At 35.0% G+C, this 20,665-nt stretch overlaps 1 protein-coding gene and 1 long non-coding RNA gene across 2 annotated transcripts; one reads left to right on the plus strand and one right to left on the minus strand.

Moving 5' to 3' along the window:
* Positions 1 to 1,189: 1,189 nt before the first annotated feature.
* On the minus strand, positions 1,190 to 5,525 carry LOC111407139. The gene is made up of 2 exons (XM_023036460.1): positions 5,237 to 5,525; positions 1,190 to 5,041 (listed from the first exon to the last, which is right to left on the minus strand). The coding sequence occupies exon 2, from the start codon at positions 4,636 to 4,638 to the stop codon at positions 1,642 to 1,644; it is 2,997 nt and encodes a 998-aa protein (XP_022892228.1). The 5' UTR covers positions 4,639 to 5,041; positions 5,237 to 5,525; the 3' UTR covers positions 1,190 to 1,641.
* Positions 5,526 to 16,043: 10,518 nt separating this feature from the next.
* LOC111408170 lies at positions 16,044 to 16,770 on the plus strand. The gene is made up of 2 exons (XR_002705288.1): positions 16,044 to 16,146; positions 16,685 to 16,770. It is a non-coding gene; the product is annotated as an uncharacterized LOC111408170 (long non-coding RNA).
* The last annotated feature ends 3,895 nt before the right edge of the window (positions 16,771 to 20,665 follow it).

Genomic DNA, 20,665 nt, shown 5'->3' on the forward strand with positions numbered 1-20,665 from the left:
TGTAGCTCATTATTGTGAGATCTTGAAGTGAATGAACACGAGCAAGATAGCTGTCGTTGGTGCTTAATTGGAAGTGTTTGCTGGGAATCCGTTGAAGTCTACCTATATCACACCGAACTCCGCAATGATGCTATCAAAAATTGCACTTGTTTTTTCCCAAACTTGAAGTGCTCGATGATCGAGAGCGAGATTTTTCAATACTCGAAACAAAAGTGTCGAGTGTTTTCGTAACTTCTTCGATGCTTAAATCAGAGAATTTAATCAATTTATGCGTGAGACCATGAATTGAAAAAATGAAAATCGTACATAAATAATAATAGTCATGTATTTATAGATATTAGTGATGGAGCACAAATTCCACTTTTTATAGACCCAAAATCTCCGGCTTCACGCCAGGTGATTGAATTGGTGAAGTAAGTGACTGTAGAGACTTTTGATCACAAGTTCGATTCCCTACCATTTTCTTGATGGAGCCTGCCGCACAATGTTTGTTTAGTACAGTTTATCTGACCGACATGGTTGGGAGAGTATTACATACCACATCCAAAGGATGCTGCGGTTCCCGTCATCAAAAAAAAAAAAAAAAAAATCATGAATTGAAAAAATGAAAATCGTACATAAATAATAATAGTCATGTATTTATAGATATTAGTGATGGAGCACAAATTCCACTTTTTATAGACCCAAAATCTCCGGCTTCACGCGAGGTGATTGAATTGGTGAAGTAAGTGGCTGTAGAGGCTTTTGATCACAAGTTCGATTCCCCTACCATTTTCTTGATGGAGCCTGCCGTACAATATTTGTTTAGTACAGTTTATCTGACCGACGTGGTTGGGAGAGTATTACATACCACATCCAAAGGATGCTGCGGTTCCCGTCATCAAAAAAAAAAAAATCTCCAGCTTCAGATATTATTTCGCGATGTTCGGTATATGAGCCTGGAGGGAATTCTGCATTCCGCGTAATTTTCAGTTTTTCATGGCTGAAAATTTGATTTCGTCGAAATTTAACTGATCATTGATTTATGTTATCTCAAAAGACGAAGAAGAAAAGTGTGTGATTTTTTTTACCGTGTTTAATGGAGTTTTAAGGGTTTTTTGATTGATACTACTCGATTTCTAACGGTTGATCGCCTACGAATGGACTGCTTGGAATCCTCATATAGTGCTGGAGTTTCATATACACTACCGTGGTAACTAATCAACCGACTCCAATTATTTATTGATTTGCCCGTTATTTTGTGTATGCCGTATCTTTTCTGCAGTAAGTTTTAGAATTACGGAGAAAGGAACAAGACATTTTGGAAGATTGATAGTATTTCTTGGTTAGGAGTTAGGTGTTTGGTGTCATGGTTCTTGTTGATTCCTGGCAAAAATTTTAGATTCTTCTTTGTTAATACTAATGAATGTTGTCGAATACACTTTACCAACAACTCCATGAATATATATATCCAATACTTAATCAACTTAGGATAACAGTTTGTTTTACCTAACAGTAAATAACAGTTGATCCCATGATTCAGAGAGAGTATAATGAATCAGGATTTTATAATAAGCTAACTAGTCAATGGCTGCTTGACTACAATATGAAAAAAATCAAGCCCAACCGTGTATAAGAGTATAATATTTTGAGATACAATCGTCATATCTTACTCCTCATTCTTACTAACTTGGCTAATGTTTCTTGAGCGGCTAATGTTTGAGCATGGTTGTGGCCTAGCATCACTGTCCTGATACTGATGCAAGTTCTGCACAGCTCTTCCCCACTGTCAAAACGGCCTCCTCTCAGCAGTAATTTTGCTCTTGTCTCGAGCAGCATAGCTTTCAGCAATGTCACTTCCTTCCACACGTACTCATCCACTCTCTGATTCGATTGCAGTGCCTTTTTCCAACAAAGAGAACCGTGACACCAATCCTGTATCTGAGACACGAATGACTTCTCAACTTCTTCCAGCAGGTTTGTACAGACTTTCAGAAGCTCTAAGGCCGAGTTGCAACTTGAGAATGTTGTAAAGGCGCTTATTGCTAGAGGGAGAGTTGTTTTCTTGATAAAGACAACCGTGTCAATTGCCTTGAGCTGGACAATTGGGGTTTCAGATTTAAAGCCGAAGACAAGGAAAGCTGAAGCCCATAGGTGGTCAGAATTTGCCATTGGATTTCCAATTTTCCTTACACCTTGAACTGTTGCCTTGGCAGCAACTGAACCATCTTTCGTTTTTGCAAATGTTTGAGTGATGTTGTGTAACTGAATCCAGCATCCAGGCTGTTTATTGGCCACCCGTGCCAAACCGAGTTTAACCAAGAGAAGTGCTGAATCCTCTTCACTCTTCCATGTTTGACTTGCTAAACAACCAGAGCAACTACAGAAAGTGAGTTTCAAGCATTTAGTCCACTTTCTCAATTTGTTTCTGGTGGAAGGTATATAATTTGCTGCCGTGGCCAGTAAATTTGCTGAAATGGGAGCTGGGCCAAACCATGCTCCGACCTGAAGCATTCTCGAGGCGAGGAGATTCTTCCCCCCATTTCTTTGACGCAACACGGCAGCACAGAAGGACAATACTTTCTTCAGGAAAATATTTGTTCTACAAAATTGTTGATCTGGAATGGAGCAGCCAGTAGCTTCTTCATATTGGACATTGTTCACAGCCTCAAACAGAGCCAATGGAGTAATTGCAAGTTCAGAAAGCAGTGAACCAATCACCCACAATCCAAAACTTGACCTGCCCAATTTCTCATCGAACTTTTTGAGGATTTCTAGTTCTGCAGCTGGATACTCTTTTTTCCTTCTTCCTCTAATCAATGTCATTGCATCAGAAAATGGCAATGGCTGAAGTTGAATTGTTTCAAAGTTCATTACTCTTGGGAGCCTTGTTGTGATAATTACATGTGTGCCACCTGTGTTCCTCGGTATTAAGTCGTTTAGATCCTTTCCTTCCCACCATTCCCTCTCGGTCTCTAGATTATCAATAATCAGTAAATAAGGAATGTCCCGAAACAGCTCCCTTTTAACTTTCTTGAATGCTTCAGATTCTTGTTCATCAAAGCTCCGGATCCTCCCTCTTACCTTCTCTGCATCTGCACTCACATCCAACCCCATATTGAGCGATTTGTTTAGTACATTTTGCCTGAAATACCGAGTTTCACCACCAACCCACAAAACCATCTTGTATCTGTGTGAGTACCTGTATGCAAATTCTAAAGCAATCTCTGTCTTTCCAACTCCTGGTGACCCGTTTATGCACACGACGCTGCTACCAAAGCTCTTGTTTTTCCCACTTCTAGACTTCATGTATTTTGGTCTTCTCTGTGAACTTCTTCCAATAACTGGTTCAGACCAAGCCTCCAAAGTTGGCTCCTTGCACCTGCCAACCTCCATACTTATGTATTTGCCTCCTTTAACTGTATCGACCTCACATTCCTCATCTGCTAGACCTTCAGATTGCCCTGGGGTTCCTCCTTTAATAGTTGGCATGGTACATTCTTGCTCCAAGTAATCCCCATATCCAAAGAATGTAGTCTCAATTTCCATAATATCTTTCTCCCTCCCAACAAAGTATTTGTTTCTTGGAAATGGCAACTCCTCAAAAACTTCTACTTTCTTTTTGGCCATGCTTTTCCTTCCAAGCTTTCCCCTTAATATCACAGCAGTTTTTGACACGCAATTTCTCCAGTTACCATCATTTGCTTCCAGTCTGAATTCATGAGACCTCATTAGTCCATCCAATGCTTCCCTACATTCCTTATTATCAGAAAGCGAGTTGAAAAGGCTTACAATTTCGTTGGCATCAGTGTCAAAGAACAAAGGAATTAAGTTCTTCTTTTGTGCAAAGAATCTGATCTCCTCCAAACTGAAATGATTTAGAAGGCTATAACCGGTGACAACCACCACTCCAAAGGTGACAGAGCAAATAACCCTGTCAGCAATCTCATGGCTCTGATCATCCGCGTACTTTGCTCTGTCTGAAACAAAGCAAGCAATACCCTGATCCTCGAGCTCTGATTTAAGCCACTTACAGAGCCGTATCAAATTCGGATTTTGACCGTGGAAGCCTATGTAAACATCACAGCTCCTAAGTTTGGCATTGGATGCAGGTGACACAGAACCTCTTGCAAAGGAGATTCGAGGAACCGGAAATGAAAATGAAATACGAGGAGCTGTGTCTGGACCTGAAACTGGAACACAATTCACAATTTTACACTTTGTGTTGGCGGGGTCATCAGAATAGTTGCATATTTTGGGAGGCGGAGTGCAGGAAGTACTTGGGATGTCATCTGACTGTGATCCACCGTATGACTCCGGAGGAGACAGGTGAGTGAGTGTAGTGGCTGGTGTAGGACTTTCCTGGGTTGGATTTGAACTTATAACTACATTGGCCCTCGGAGAAATATGAGGTGATTGTAATGCTGAAACAAATGCTGAGGATGGAGGGGAGATGAGTGAGGAGTTATACGGAGACGATGCGTCTGAATTTTCTATCGAATCCTTTGACAGTGAATCTAGGGTCGAGGGAACAATGTTAGCTCGAATTTCTTTACCATTTTTCTTGCAGGAATTTGCTATCTTGATGGTGAGGGATTTGGCATTAATGGTTTGGATCTCTTTAGGAGGTTCTGCTGACCACGTTGCTTCTTCATCCATATTCGACGTACTAATAAGGAATCCCAAAAACTTGGTCTGGTGGTTGAGAAGTCTCAAAAGTGGCAAGGAACACAGGTAAGGTCTAATCTTTGATACTGTCTGATATTCTGTAACAAATGTAACGCCTTACCAAGTTAAATGTCTAAATACTGAGATGGATGAAGTCTCCCCGCCATGTTTTGAGTTGCATTCACAAGAACCAAGTTGACCACCATTGACGTTAGAAAAACTGGTCTTCCTGTTGGATTCTTGCTCTAATTTGTGTGTGGCTGACACTGAGTACTTTGAGAAGATGAATGCAACGGTTAAGACTTTTGAACAGCACAAGGAGATCTTACATGTGAATTCATGCCTCATCTTCTTCCATTGTGGGCCTCTCAGAATCAGATTCAGACAGATTTTACTGTTCAGACAATGAGTGCAGAAAAAAAAAATCAAAATATAAGATACAAATCCATCTTTCAAGCAATAAAGCTTCTTTCTTTGATCTATATTATGATAAGAGAAGCAAAAGTACCATAGATTATTGGAACCCATCAGTGAACAAACTTAAGACCGAGGGGTAAAAGAAATGTTTACTCAAAACAATTCACTTTACCTAGAACAGTTTTCTGCTTGTAGCCCTCTACTACTCTTCCAGAGAAAACATCTCTCTCTCATAAACAAGCTTGACAGACAGGAGAATCTAATATGTGCGTTGGATCCATGAGGTTTGAACATAAAATACTGAATAAATGTTCTAAAAGTAGCTGCAGAGTAAATGGTGTAATACCATAATGTTCTTAGTTTAATAGTTTGCTCTTGGGCATAGGGCTAGTCCTTTTTGTTGTTTTGTGTTATAAGATGGTGTATTTGAATTATAATTACGGTTTTGTACACAATCAGAGAAGCCAAAGTTGGTCATAAAGAACTCAGGGAAATGGGCAATGGAAGAGGAACCCTGAAACCCAAGTGTAAATATTTAGGCAGGTTTCTCTCTGTATGTGTACTCATCTGACATCTGTGCCTAATTTTGCTCTGGAAATTGGACCATGACCAGTCCAACTGAAGACTGAACTGTCAATAATTGCTCTTCAACCCAAATGCCTTGAAAAAATGTAAATGGCCGATCACCTGTTTCCAAACAAACATGCATGTGGTTCGTATTGGGCCTTCAAAACTTGACCTCTTCAGCTATCTTCAAATAACCCGAGTGACATTTAGTCAATGTCATGTTTTGCACAACCCAGCTGTTGGGGCGAACCGCCCGACTCTATGGCGAGTTCAGGTCAAGCTGTGACACCTCTTACCAGTGTTGTCACATTGCTAGTCCATGGTGGACCTATTGGAGACTAGTCCAGCTGGAAAACACCTTGAATGATCAGAAACGTTCAGATTCCAATTTTTGCTGCCTGGAAAATCCTTTACTGTGAGATTGATAATTGTTTATGGAATAAAAATTAAATATATTATATTTATACTACCTTTTTGTTGTTATGGATTTTCAACAGATTATATTTATGACAATTGCTTAGAGTAGTTGATTAAAGTACTACCTTCACCCACACCTCCAAGTTGGACATTCAATTCTTTGAGGCCTAATAGCTCTGTGTGCTACAATTTAATGCTCCAAAGAATGTCTAATTGTTTATAATTCGGCTGTAGTTAGGACCGGACCCCTACCATCAATCGATCTCGAGTACATAGTATCATATTTTGGAGTTTCATTTTCTTCGTTTGGCACCAAGGGCAGACCCAGAAACTTCGGGTTATGAGGTCACAATCAAACTTTCAAATGATAGGTAAATCGTAAATGGTAATGACAGTCCGTAGTTGACAAATTGAAAGAGAGACAACGGCACAAAGTTGAGTTTTGAGATGCCGATTGCATAATATATTTGTAGTGTATGTTTTAAATTTTCACATTCTAAAAAAAAAAAAAAAAAAAAAGCAAAGGGGGTCAATTGACCCTATAGGACCCCCAGGTCCGTCCCTGTTTGGCACCACACAATGCGTGTTGCCAAACAAGCCATAACTATATAAAGGATTGCACATTCTGTGTGATTAAATAGATTGTGCCTTTACATTCATGATTAATGATTTGCTGATAATTTAATCCAATTTTTAGTTTTCTTTAATTTGATCTCTACTTTTGTGATCAGCGATTATATTATTACTTTGCTCACTTTCTTCCTGGCAAGTGGCAACGAGGGTTGCATGTGGCTCAAACACTTGCAGCTCATTTTTTAATCATTTTGAAACAAATTTTCATTGAAGAAATAAAAGTTTGGTTTACGAGGTTTATAATATGTTTGGAAGATATATCGTAATATATTTGTCAGTATTAAGGCTACAAGTTACCTCGTAAGCCAGGAATATTAATACTTGCAATCACATCTCAAAAAAGATAATATCGATTGCAGACTTCTTAACATATCAAGTCAAGAGGGCAAAGTTCCTAATATACTTTGAGATATTTTTCCCCCGACAATCAAGGATTTTGATAGGGCGTCCTAGTCTATACCAGCGTTGTTTGACGCTCAATTAGTTGATTGAATAAAGAATAGGGTGAATGGAAAATTTGGACATATTTGCTCTAGACGTATATGAATCAGGTAATTCTATGTCAATAGTTTTAATCAATACTAATAAAATGTATTAAATTGATTGTAGTTATAGGATTACTAGAGTTTTTATAACATAGTATAATTTTATAGCCTTTAAATTGTTTTAAATAATTCACAACAGAGAATTAATGATCTTATCATCATAATGTTGCAGCAAATGCTGGCTGCTATAATAATACTGGAGACCTGTAGCTATTTCTAGGTAATGGGGACAAGGAATCTATAACGGAATTAATTGTTGAAAAATAGCATTAATGATTCGCAATTTAAAAACTACATCATTATTCCAAATCAACTTATTGAGGATTCGCAGTAAATATGTAATAAATATTACAAATTATTGATCGAATGATATATTTTCTAAATAAACTAACCCTTATGTACTTCTAAATTAAATTAACCCTAATTCGATTTTTAATTTGCGAATCGAATAATATATTATTTGAAAAAAGTCATTTTTAAATTAGAAAAAAGCATTAAAATATTTTTATATACTAAAGTAATTAAATATTTTATTATCTTACATCTCGTCGAAGCAATCTTTTAAGATATGAAATGTTGTCGAAATTTAATGATTTATTTTCTAAATTATTTTAAAATATTTGTAAAAAGCAATGTTGTCTAAACGTGATTATATCGGAAAATTTGAGAATTAGTCTGCATTTGGCTTCGGCTTTATGAAATGAAAAACCGGAAGATTGAAAAATCCATAAGCGCAAAAATAGAATCGCTAAATAAACCTTCAACTTCTGTGACCATTTTTATTTTTAACTATTTTTACTAATAAGTCGTTTCTTGACCCTTCACATTTCCGGGACGATGCAAAACATTGAACAGCGTCAAATTAAATAAATGTTTAATATTACTGGCCTTTGTCTCTTGTGTTGCACGAGTATTGTATTTATTATGTTATTATTAGTGTGGAATGTGTAGAATTTATTGAAAGCCCAAGAACAACTAACCAAGAGGGGGGTGAATTGGTTATTCGATCCTTTTTCGAAAATAAGCGCAAATTTAAACAAATAATTATGAATAAACAAGATAACACAAAAGTAATAAGAGGAAGGGAAAAGAGAGTGCAAACGATGTAATAAGAAGGTTCGATCCAATCACGATCTACGTCCCTCGTTACCAAGCTCTCCGTCACGAGCAATGTCTTTTTCATTATATTGATTGACTTATGCTGCAATCCAACCTTCTTACAATGCTTTTGGTGACTTACAAGCAAGGAGTATCGTTCCTTTACAATGTTGAAATTTTCGAGACTTCAACTCAACCCACAAGTTTGAAAGATAAGGAGTATACAAGTGAAGACTTCTCTTGCAATAAATAATATAATTGAAGTTGAATACAACAAGAGAAGATAGCTAACGCTTTAATAGATAGCAATGATTGAAACTCAAGTGTTAGAAAAGAAAAACACTTTGATAAGAATGATTTTCAAAAGTTTGATCAATCAAATATTTTTCTAATAAATAGATTGGAGAAATAGATGTATAAAGGTGCTTGAGTAGATAGATTAGTGATATCTCACTTTTAAATGCTCATATGAAGTGTATTATTGAATGCAAAGTGATCTAGTATTTATAGCAACAAAAACGGTCAAAAGTTCTATTCTACCGGACGTCCGCTATCTTTCAGGCGGTCAAGTAACCGTTTTTTGTTCAGAAGTCAGAACGTTCGATTTTTTGACCGTTGGACAAACCTGTCATACCGGACGTTCGCTAAAATAACCGGACTCGTCCGCTAGACCTACCGGATGCGTCCTCTAGAACAACACTTTTTTTGAATTTTTTTCTTTTTTTAAATAATGTAGTAAAATGTAATTTTATGAAAGATGTTTCCAACATGTTTTACGGACTTTTTGACATTTCTTAAAGTATGTAATAGGTTCATGCTGTTCTTTATGCAAAATCAAGTTTGTCGTGCGAAGAAATGTTGCTTGAGTTTCAAATGACGTATATGCCAAATGTTTACCTTAACATTTGAAATCAAGGTGTCTAAATATATTTTCTTCTAATTTCTTCTTGAAGGGATCGTTGTCTTGATATGTAGCTTGGTTTCCACTTTGTCCAAACTTGCAGGAGCTCCGCTTGTTGTAAACTTCTATAATCACTTAAATATAATTGTTAAATAAAATATGTTTGTTATAATCAAAACGAGAAATCAGCCGTAGGCCAACAATTTCCCCCTTTTTGATTATGACAAACATGAGACGATGGAGATAAAAATAACGAAATAATTCCCCCTATCTTTTATACGTGTATTCCCCTTTACTTAAGCATTCCTATCATGCACATCGTCTCATCATAATAAATCATGTATTCTCATAATTAATAGATCATGTATATCATCTCATAATTGATCATAATTGATAAATTATGTATATTATCTCATAATTGATCATAATTTATAAATTATGTATATCATCTCATAATTGACAAATCACAAATCATGTAAATCATCTCATAATATTTTCCCTCTTTTGGCATAATCAAAAAAATGACAAATATGAGAAGTAACATAAGTTCATAATTTCATAACCAAAACGTCAAAAGATAAAGTCATAATGAGTTCGGGAGTACACTAAAAGATGCATAAGGTAAATAATAAAAAACAAAAACTAAGGCGCCGGAGGAGGTGGTGGAAAATGTGCATAAAAGTGAGAATAGAACGCATTCTGCTGAGCTTGCATTTTAGCTTGCTGTGCAATAATGGCATCCCGCTGAGTCTGAATCGCGGCCTGCTGTGACTGGACATTCTGAAGAACACCACTAAGCCCATCAACCGACATCGTGAGAGAGTCGAACGCCCGGTGAGTAAATTATACTGATCCTCGGTAAAAGTGAATCCTCGGGTAGAAGAGGAAGATGTGCTAATTGGTGGTGGATGAGAGAGTAATGGGACGTCTTCTTCAGCCTCTTCTTCATCCTTAAATGGTAATGTAGAAGGACCCGAGGCGGGGTCAAACCCTTTAGTGTAACCTACCCATTGTCCTTGAGTTTTAAAGATTTTCATACGCTTGAGGGTTTGAATATTGATTGTATCGGTGGGACGAGGTTTGATGACGGCTTCACCCTCAAAAGAGACATTGAAGTGTTTGAAATTTTTTGTTAAAAGCAAACCATAGGGCAAAGCTTTGGAATAACGAGAAGTATGGATAAGTTTCATAAGACCTAAAGCAATTGTGGGAAAATCTAACTTTCGGCCAATGAGAAATGAATCGAGAATGAACAAATCAAAATAATTAACCTCATCTTGATGCCCTTTTCTAGGTAAAATAACATTTGCAATGATATTTTGCAATACTTTGCAAGGTAAAGTGAGTTGATTAGCACTAATTTTTGTGATGTTTTCAAAGTCTTTTCCCATCACACGACGACATGCATCACTAGGATTATAATCTTCTAAGGTCGGGTGAGCTTTATGAACAAAGACTTGCGTATCACATGGTTCAAGCCTAAGAATTTCCCGAATAAGAGCTTTAGTGACGGTGAACCTTACATTTTAATTAAACAAGAGATACTATCGGAACGTGGTGTAATAACCATTGTTGTGTAAAAAGTTTTCATGAGTTGAGGATAAGCATTTTCTTCCAACGAACATACCGAATCCATCCCATATTTTCAAAGAATTCTTGAATGTGAAAAGCAGATGCTTCAACAGAAAAAGCCGAAAAATCAACATTTTTACCTAGTAGAATGGGAGATTTTTCAAGTGGGTTCACCGCCTCTTCAGGTTCAAAATCCGTTTCTTCGTCGGAGGAAGGTGTTGGTGGCCGATGTTCCGTAGTTTTGCCCTTTTTCTAGCTTGCTTTGTTCTCGACATTGATTGAATTGAGGCAAAATGTTGAAAATGGAGAGTTAGGGCACAAATTGGGGAAATGAGAAATTTGGAAACAAAAATCGAAAATTGTGAGGGAGAGATGAAGAAGATGAAGTGGGTTAATGGATTTTATGTGAGTTTGTAACATATTAGAGTGGATGAAGAAATTTGAGTGAAGAGAGGAGGAGAGTTCGAAGAAGACCGGAGAAAGTGGGAAAAAATGAGGAGAAAATGACCTGTCGCGTTTTTAAAAATCTGAAATTTTAGTGTACCGAACGTCCGGTAGGACAGAAAAAGTTTCTGTCCAATCGGATAATATATCGGACGCGTCCGGTATAGTTGTTCGATATGTATCGGATGCGTTCGATGGACTCGTCCGAAACCCTTTTTTATTTTTTAATAGAATAGAGAGATTAAAGACATAAAACAAAAAGGAAAATAAATAAATGATTTAACGCTTAATTCACTTCATTTTCGTCAAGAATACCTAAACCTCTTCGAAGACAAGAAAATCGATCATGCGCTAGAGGTTTTGTAAAAATATCGGCCAATTGGTCTTCGGTCTTTATAAATTTCAATTCAATATCTCCTTTTTGAGTATGATCACGAAGGAAATGATGCTGAATCTCAATATGCGTAGTACGTGAATGTAAAACGGGATTTTTAGACAAATTTATGGCACTAGTATTATCACATAAAATAGGTATATGATTGTAAGTCAAAAGATAATCACATAAAGTTTGTTTCATCCAAAGTGTTTGCGCACAACAACTAGCGGTCGAGATATATTCTGCCTCAGTGGTGGATAATGCAACAGAGTTTTGTTTCTTGCTAGACCAAGACACAAGTGCAAAGCCTGGAAAGTGACAATTTCCGCTAGTGCTTTTGCGATCAACATTACATCCGGCCCAATCGCCATCCGAATAATTAATTAAGTCAATATGAGTGCCTTTTGGATATTAAAGTCCTAAAGTTCTCGTACCACTTAGATAACGAAAAATTCTTTTTACAGCTTTTAAGTGTGATTTTTTAGGATTAGATTGAAAGCGAGCACATAAGCAAACACTAAACATAATACCGGGTCTACTAGCAGTTAAATAAAGAAGGGATCCGATCATACCTCGATCTTTTGTGACGTCCACGGATGTACCTTGCTCATCCTTATCAAGCTTTAGAGATGTGCTCATTGGTGTATTCATAGGCTTGATATCATACATGTCAAATTTCTTAAGCATGTCTACTATGTATTTATTTTGATTTATGAAAATTCATTCTTTCATTTGTTTAATTTGAAGGCCAAGAAATTTTTTTAACTTACCCATCATGCTCATTTCAAATTCTTTACTCATGCATTTTGAAAATTCTTCACAAAGATGTATGTTTGTAGAGCCAAATATAATATCGTCAACATAAATTTGAACAATAAGCATATCATCTTTATGAGTTTTTATAAAAAGTGTAGTATCCGCTTTTCCAATCGAAAAACCATTTGAGAGAAGAAATTTGCTCAACCGTTCGTACCAAGCTCTAGGAGCTTGTTTCAAACCATAAAGAGCCTTTTGAAGTTTAAAAACATGATCTGGATACTTGTGATTTTTAAAACCGGGAGGTTGCTAAACAAAAGCTTCTTCTTGAATGAAACCATTTAAAAAAACACTTTTAACAACCATTTGATAAAGTGTAAAATCTTTATAACATGCAAATGCAAGAAGCATACGGATGGATTCTAGTCTTGCTACGGGTGCAAATGTTTCTTCAAAGTCGATACCTTCTTTTTTATTGTAACCTTGGGCCACTAATCTAACCTTGTTATGCACAATTATTCCATTTTCATCCTTTTTATTTCTAAAAATCCATTTTGTTCCAGTAATGGTTTGATTGTTTGGTCTAGCGACTAAGTCCCAAATATGATTTCTTTCAAATTGATTTAATTCTTCTTGCATCGCTAAAATTCAAAACTCATAAAACTCGGCTTCTTTGAAATTCTTAGGTTCGATTTGAGAAATAAATACACAACTACCAAAATGGTTTTTGTAAGAGGTTCTAGTAGTGATGCCTTTTGATGCATCGCCAATTATTAGCTCTTTGGGATGAGATGGAACAAATCTCCATTCTTTTAGTAACGATAGATCACTTTGTTTTCCGGTTTGACTTTCTTCATTTTCTTAAGCATTTGACTTTTCTATGTCTCCATTTGGTGCCTCCTTATTTTGGTCTTGAATTTTCATTTGTTCGAAAGGAGCTTCCAAACCTACATCGTCACCACTACCTTTCTCTCGATCAAATGAGTTAGTTTCATCAAAAGTAACATGCATGGATTCTTCAATGACTAGAGTTCGTTTGTTAAAAACTCTATATGCTTTGCTAGTCGATAATATCCTAGGAAAATTCCAATATCGAATTTGGAGTCGAATTTTCTCAAATTGTCTTTTGTATTTAAAATAAAACATTTACATCCAAAAACTTGGAAATAACCAATATTTGGAATTCTATTTTTCCAAAGTTCGTAAGGAGTTTTGGTTTTCCTTTTGCTTACTAATACTCTATTGATAATGTAGCAAGCGGTATTAACGGCTTCGACCCAAAAATATTTAGGCAAGTTATTTTCATTTAACATAGTTCGAGCCATTTATTGCAATGTGTGATTCTTCCTTTCTATTACACCATTTTGTTAAGGTGTTCTAGGAGCCAACAAATTATGTTCATATCCATGTTCTTTACAAAAATCATCAAACCCAACATTATCAAATTCTCCACTATGGTTACTTCTAATAGTTGAAATGGAATAGCCTTTTTCATTTTCAACTTCTTACAAAAATGTTTAAAAGTTTTCAAAACTTCTTCTTTTAAGCTTAAAAATTTAATTCAAGTAAATCTTGAAAAATTATCGACAATAACAAAAACATAATGTTTACCTTCTAAGCTAGCCGTCCTAGAAGGTCCAAAAAGATCCATATGGAGAAGTTGTAATGATTTTTTGGTTGAAGTATAAATTTTTGATTTGAAAGAACTTTTTACTTGTTTTCCAAATTGACAAGTATCACAAATTTTATCTTTTTTAAATTTCAAATTCGGTAAACCTTTTACAAAACAATTTTTGGAATTTTTTGAAAGAAGATCCATGTTTACATGTCCAAGTCTTCTATGTCATAACCATGTTCTTCTTTCAAGTTAAGTAAACATTTTTCATTATTTTCCAATTCAATGTTTATAATATAAACATCTTTACTTCGACTTCCTATAAAAATCACCTCTTTTGATGTAGCATCCTTAATAAGGCATTTGGAAGAATCGAATTTTATGTTATAACCTTTGTCACATAATTGACTAATGCTTAGTAAATTATGTTTAAGATTATCAACGAGTAAAACATTTTCGATAGAAAGGGAAGAGTGGTTACCAATGTTTCCAAAGCCAGTTATTTTACCCTTGGCGTTATCTCCAAAAGTCACATGGCCTCCATCCTTCTCTTGGAAGTTTGATAACAATGATCGGTCTCCGATCATATGCTTCGAGCATCAACTATCCAAGAATCATTTACTTTTTAGTACCTACAAGGACAAATTAAGTTTTGACTTTTGGTACCCACACAAATTTGGGTCCTTGATAGTTAGTTTTTGTGGATTCTTGTATCCACTTGTATTTGTTCTAAAAAAATTATTTCTTTTTAGTTACACAATTAAAGGCAATATGTCCACTTTTATTACAAAAGTTACATGAAATATTTGAAGCCTTAACAGACATATTTTTGAGTGATTTTTGTTTTAGAGAGGGTTTGTATCCAATTCCTCCTTTATCAAAAATACACTTTTGACTATCGAGCATTAAATCAAAATTTTTCTTACCTTTGGTAAATTTATAGATAATTTGTGTTAAATCATTAACCTTTTCTTTCAAAGAAATGTTTTCTTTTATCAAAAAGTCATGATCAATACTCTCTCTTTGCTTTTTGAAAATTTTCTTAATTTCTTCTTTCAAACTAGAGTTTTTCTTTTTAAGAATAGCATGATTTAAAGCGAGTTTTTCAAAATTTTCAAGCATTTCATCATAGGAAATTGAAAGCTCATCATAAGAACATACCTTGTCTTCGATTTCCATGAAGCACATATTTGCCACTTCATCTTGACTATCATTCCCATTTTGTTCTTTGTCCTCGCTATCATCCCATGTGGCTTGGAGTGCCTTTTTCTTAAAATTTTTCTTTTTGTTTGGACACTCGGTTCTCCTGTGACCTGGCTTGTCACAATCATAGCAAACAATCTTTTTGTTCCTATCTTCCCCTTTTTCTTCTTTCTTTTGGAATCTTCTATTATTACGAAAACCTTTCCATTTTTTTTCAAGAAGGACCAAATCATCAAGTTCTTCATCGCTCATATTTTCATTTGAAGTTCCTTCTTCGATTACCGATTTTAATGCAATTTGTCGTTTAGGAGGTTCCTTTGATTCCCCCTTGCTTTTTCTTGTTTTCTCCTTAACTTTGGCATTGTTTAGTTCATAGGTCATTAATGTACCGAAGAGCTCTTCCAAAGGATATGTATTTATATCCTTAGTATTCTCGATTAACATCCTCAATGGACTCCATTCCTCCGATAAGGATCTAAGCATTTTGCTGACAAGTTCACCGTTAGTAAATTTACGATCAAAGCCTTTAAGACCATTTACAATATCGGTAAAACGAGTAATCATATCAACAATAGACTGATTTTGTTTCATAAAGAAATTTTTAAATTCTTTAACTAGCATATTTATCTTTGTTTCCTTAACTTTACTTGTGTCAATATGAGTAACTTCAAGAGCATGCCAAATATCATATGCCGAATCACATGTACTAATTTGATTAAATTCATTTCTATCAAGTGCACAATAAAGTAGATTTTTAGCCTTGGCATTTAATGATAGTTTTCTTTTATCTTCATCATCATATTCTTCTCTAGATTTAGGGAGAGTTTGGTCCGATCTACCATCTACTTTAATAGTTTTAGTGGGAGCATATGAATCATATTCAATAACTTCCCAAATATTGTAATCAATAGATTGAACATATATCATCATCCTAGCCTTCCAATAGTTATAATGGGTACTGATGCTACCAAAAAATATCATCTGAAAATCTCGAGCTTGATGACTGGGATGGAACACGAACTGCGAATTCCAGTACCTGAAACAAAGACAACGAGGTGTGTGCTCGTCGCCCCTCCGATGCTTAAGTCAGACAGGGAATTTTATGCGTGAGGCTATAAACTGAGGATAATAATGAAGAACGTACCTTTGGAATGAGCACAGGTTGCATATTTATAGGTGTTAGTGGTTGAGTCTTAGGAGGACTGATTCTGCCACAATCCTTCTCCTCGTAGGAAAAGGAGTTGGTGTTTCACCTCATGTATTCAAATCACTGTTTGAGCCAAAGAAGGAGCCTAAGAAGGTAGGGATTGTGTTCAAGGTAGGATTAGTGCTTTCATAGGTCACATATGGAAGTTGACGAGTCAACACATCTACCCCGACCTCAAATACCCGAGCTGGTTTTGGTGTTTTAAGATGATGATAAGGTCGGGGTTGGAGGTGTGATCGGGGTCAAGTAGTCGAGGTTCGATAATAACGAGATCTGGAATCATCAGGTACCATTAAAGAAAGGCGGTCGGTTTGTAGAGTGCCCCTCACTATTTTGAAAAACTTGGTTAGCCATTACTCAAGATTGTAGAATAAAAAAAAAGAGTATCAAGCTCTGATACCATTTGAAAGCCCAAAAACAACTAACCAAGAGGGGGGTGAATTGGTTATTCAATCCTTTTTCGAAAATAAGCACAAATTTAAACAAATAACTATGAATAAACAAGATAACACAAAAGTAATAAGAGGAAGGGAAAAGAGAGTGCAAACGATGTAATAAGGGGGTTCGATCCAATCACGATCTATGTCCCCCGTTACCAAGCTTTCCGTCACGAGCAAGGCCTTTTTCACTATATTGATTGATTTATAGTGCAATCCAACCTTCTTACAATGCTTTCAGTGACTTACAAGCAAGGAACACCGTTCCTTTACAATGTTGAAATTTTCGGGATTTCAACTCAACCCACAAGTTTGAAAGATAAGGAGTATACAAGTGAAGACTTCTCTTGCAATAAATGATATAATTAAAGTTGAATACAATAAGAGAAGATGGCTAACGCTTTAGTAGATAGCAATAATTGAAGCTCAAGTGTTAGAAAAGAAAAACACTTTGATAAGAATGATTTTCAAAAGTTTGATCAATCAAATGTTTTTTTAATAAATAGATTGGAGAAATAGATGTATAAAGGTGATTGAGTAGATAGATTAGTGATATCTCACTTTTAAATGCTCGTATGAAGTGTATTATTGAATGCAAAGTGATCTAGTATTTATAGCAACAAAAAGGGTCGAAAGTTCTGTTCTTCCGGACGTCCGCTATCTTCCGGACGGTCAAGTAACCATTTTTTGTTCAGAAATCAGAACGTTCGATTTCTTGATCGTTGGACCAACCTATCATACCGAACGTCCGCTAGAATAATCGGACTCGTCCTCTAGAACAACACTTTTTTGGATTTTTTCTTTCTTTAAATAATGTAGTAAAATGTAATTTTATGAAAGATGTTTCCAACATGTTTTACAGACTTTTTGACATTTCTTAAAGTATGTAATATGTTCATGCTTTTCTTTATGCAAAAATCAAGTTTGTCGTGCGAAGAAATGTTGCTTGAGCTTCAAATGACGTGTATGTCAAATACTAAAGTGTTTTACCTTAACATTTGAAATCAAGGTGTCTAAATAAACTTTTTTTCTAATTTCTTCTTGAAGTGATCGTTGTCTTGATATGTAACTTGGTTTCCACTTTGTCCAAACTTGCAAGAGCTCCGCTTGTTGTAAACTTCTATAATCACTTAAATACAATTGTTAAATAAAATATCTTTGTTATAATCAAGACGAGAAGTCAACCGTAGGCCAACATTTATATTATCCAAAAATTGTCAATACTGGTGCAACTCTTTACCCTTGGGACAATAATCACCGGAGTGCATGATGTTGGAATTCGGAAATTAGAACAATAATTTGATTTTGGCATCAGAATGTTCGTATTAATTTATAAATGTTTTCATGATATATCTATAGGATAACCTTGTTCCTCACGAACTTCCAAAGGTTTACCACCTTATCAATAGTATCAATGCTGTAGCATCATTTTCTACTAATCTTGAATGAAATGTGCAATAAAATTCTTCGACAAAAACTATCCGGAGTTTATTTCCCACTTGTCTTATTCTTCGTTTGTAATCTTCCTCACAACCAATTATTTTGTGTTCTTCAGTTTATCTGTACATTGTACATGGTTGAGTGAGTCGCTAAAGAAGTAAAACAAGTTTGTATTCCTCTATTTTGATTTTTTGACACTATTCATAGATTAATGATTCATTAGATAGGATAGGACCTGAATGAATAAAAAAATGTGAGCTCAATAAAAACATGGAAGAAGAGTATTTCAACATAGACCATATGTGAAAAAATTGTGACCGAGAATAAGTATTGTCTAGTCTAAGTATTTTAGCAGCAAATCAGTAAGATGTTTGAGAAACGAGAATGTTATAGTTTCATAATTCAACAAGCCCAACAGGGCTAGCATACTTGAGAAGGTTGAGTCCAGATGGTAATCCGACCATGAAAATTAGCTGTAAGCAAGACATGGGGAAAGGAAGTAGGTGACCACTTGATAAACTGAACAGAATCACGTGGATAATCTGCCAAAACATCGATGATCACAGACCACAATCCAAAAATAAAGACTGTAAATATAAAAAATGGATTAACAAATTGTCAAACATAGTTACATCAAACTTAAGAATTTCAAGAACTTGAGTTACTAAGAAGAATGGTGACAACCATGTCAATAAACATCATGAAATTAATAGGTCAGAACCATCATTTTCTCAAACCCATAGTGAACCAGATAGAATAAAGGCACCAAAATCCAAAATTTTTCTTAAAACGTAAAGAATCATGAACTAAAAAATGCAATAACAAACTGGACAATACTATCAAGAAGCAGTGAGAAAAATTTTAAAATGTTAGCATATCAACCACAATAATATCAAATGGCATAGATGACCCTGAATTAAATTTCAACAATGTAATGTCAAATATCACTCAACATATGCAATACTGTAATATACATATTAATGGACTCAAGACAAGTCTTAGCATTGTCATAAAAAACAAGCATTAAGTTATAGGTCAAACCTGCTATAAGAAATCTTCATTATCTAATATAGAATTATTGAGCTTAAAAGAAACTATAAAAAGATGCCTTACTCTCATAATCTCATAGGCATAAAGGAAAAAATGCATAAAAATACATGCCAAAAAAATATTCAGATTTTTAATTGAATTTAAATTTTACTTACTTTTGGATAAAGTATTCCAGATTCTTCACTTCTGTCACACTTACCAATTAATTTTTTCGTCTCAACTGCCTTCAAAGACTAATTCTCAACTTCATAGAAAAATAACAGGTTTAAATGGTAAATCTTGAACTTAAATATGAAATAGGAGATGAAAAGATGCACTTATAGACACTTTGGACATAAAAATCATGAGATGGCATGCAATTTTTCGACTATACAAAATGAATACCGAGACAATGAGTTGCATGTATGTGTCTATAGATAAAATGCACTTGGACGACAAAGAAACAACATAAACACAAGAATTTTTAGGCGATCAAGAAATGAATAATACGCAGAGAGATCAAACACAAGAAATGCAAGAAATGAAACCACAAGGACATAAAAATCCTCAATATTTAGCTTTAACTTCAAACAAAAATAATACAAGTCATAGAGAAAAAAGTAACACATTCGAACCCTTACTCTTCATCATCAACTAATAAAAAAAAATAATAGATTGAAAGTGTAAATTTTCAACAAAAAATAGAGAAAAAAATCTTCAAAGCCTAATTTCCAGCTCAAGTATAGAAGATTAAAAAGCATTTTCGAACTACCAACACTTCAACAACAAGAAAATGCCTTCCAAGACTAAATCTTGAGGTCACCAACAACAAAATTAGCAAAGACAATAAGTATAAAAAAATAAAGCCCCAAGGACATTAAAATCCTAAACCTTCAACTTTAACTTCAAAATGGAAACAACACAGTTCACAGATAACAAAATAACATATTCGAACACTTACTATTCATCATCAACTAATAACTAACCAAATAACAAATTAGAATAGTAAATCTTCAACAAAGAGAAAAGAAAAACCTTCAAAACCTAAATTTTCAGCTCAAATATAGAAGACCAAAAATAATTTTTGAACTTTCAACACTTTAACAGCAAGAAAACATATTCGAAGAGTAAATCACGAGGTTACCAACAATAAAAATAACATCTTTAAAAAGTAAATTTCAAAACAAAGACAATAAGCGTAAAAAAATGAAGAAGAAGAAGATAAAAGGACACCGAAATCCCAAATCTTCGGATCTAACCTAAAATGAAAATAACACTAAATTACAAAAAACAAATGACACCTTGAAATTCTAGATATCCGGTCAACTAATAGAAAACCAAAATAAATCTAAACAGTAAAT

Source organism: Olea europaea, chromosome 13 (genome assembly GCF_002742605.1).
Source record: "Olea europaea var. sylvestris chromosome 13, O_europaea_v1, whole genome shotgun sequence".
In the NCBI taxonomy this organism is placed as follows: Eukaryota; Viridiplantae; Streptophyta; class Magnoliopsida; order Lamiales; family Oleaceae; genus Olea; species Olea europaea.

Bases quoted from the DNA above. Each gene is read 5' to 3' on its own strand.
- LOC111407139 (XM_023036460.1), bottom strand. From the start codon at position 4,638: ATGGATGAAGAAGCAACGTGGTCAGCAGAACCTCCTAAAGAGATCCAA.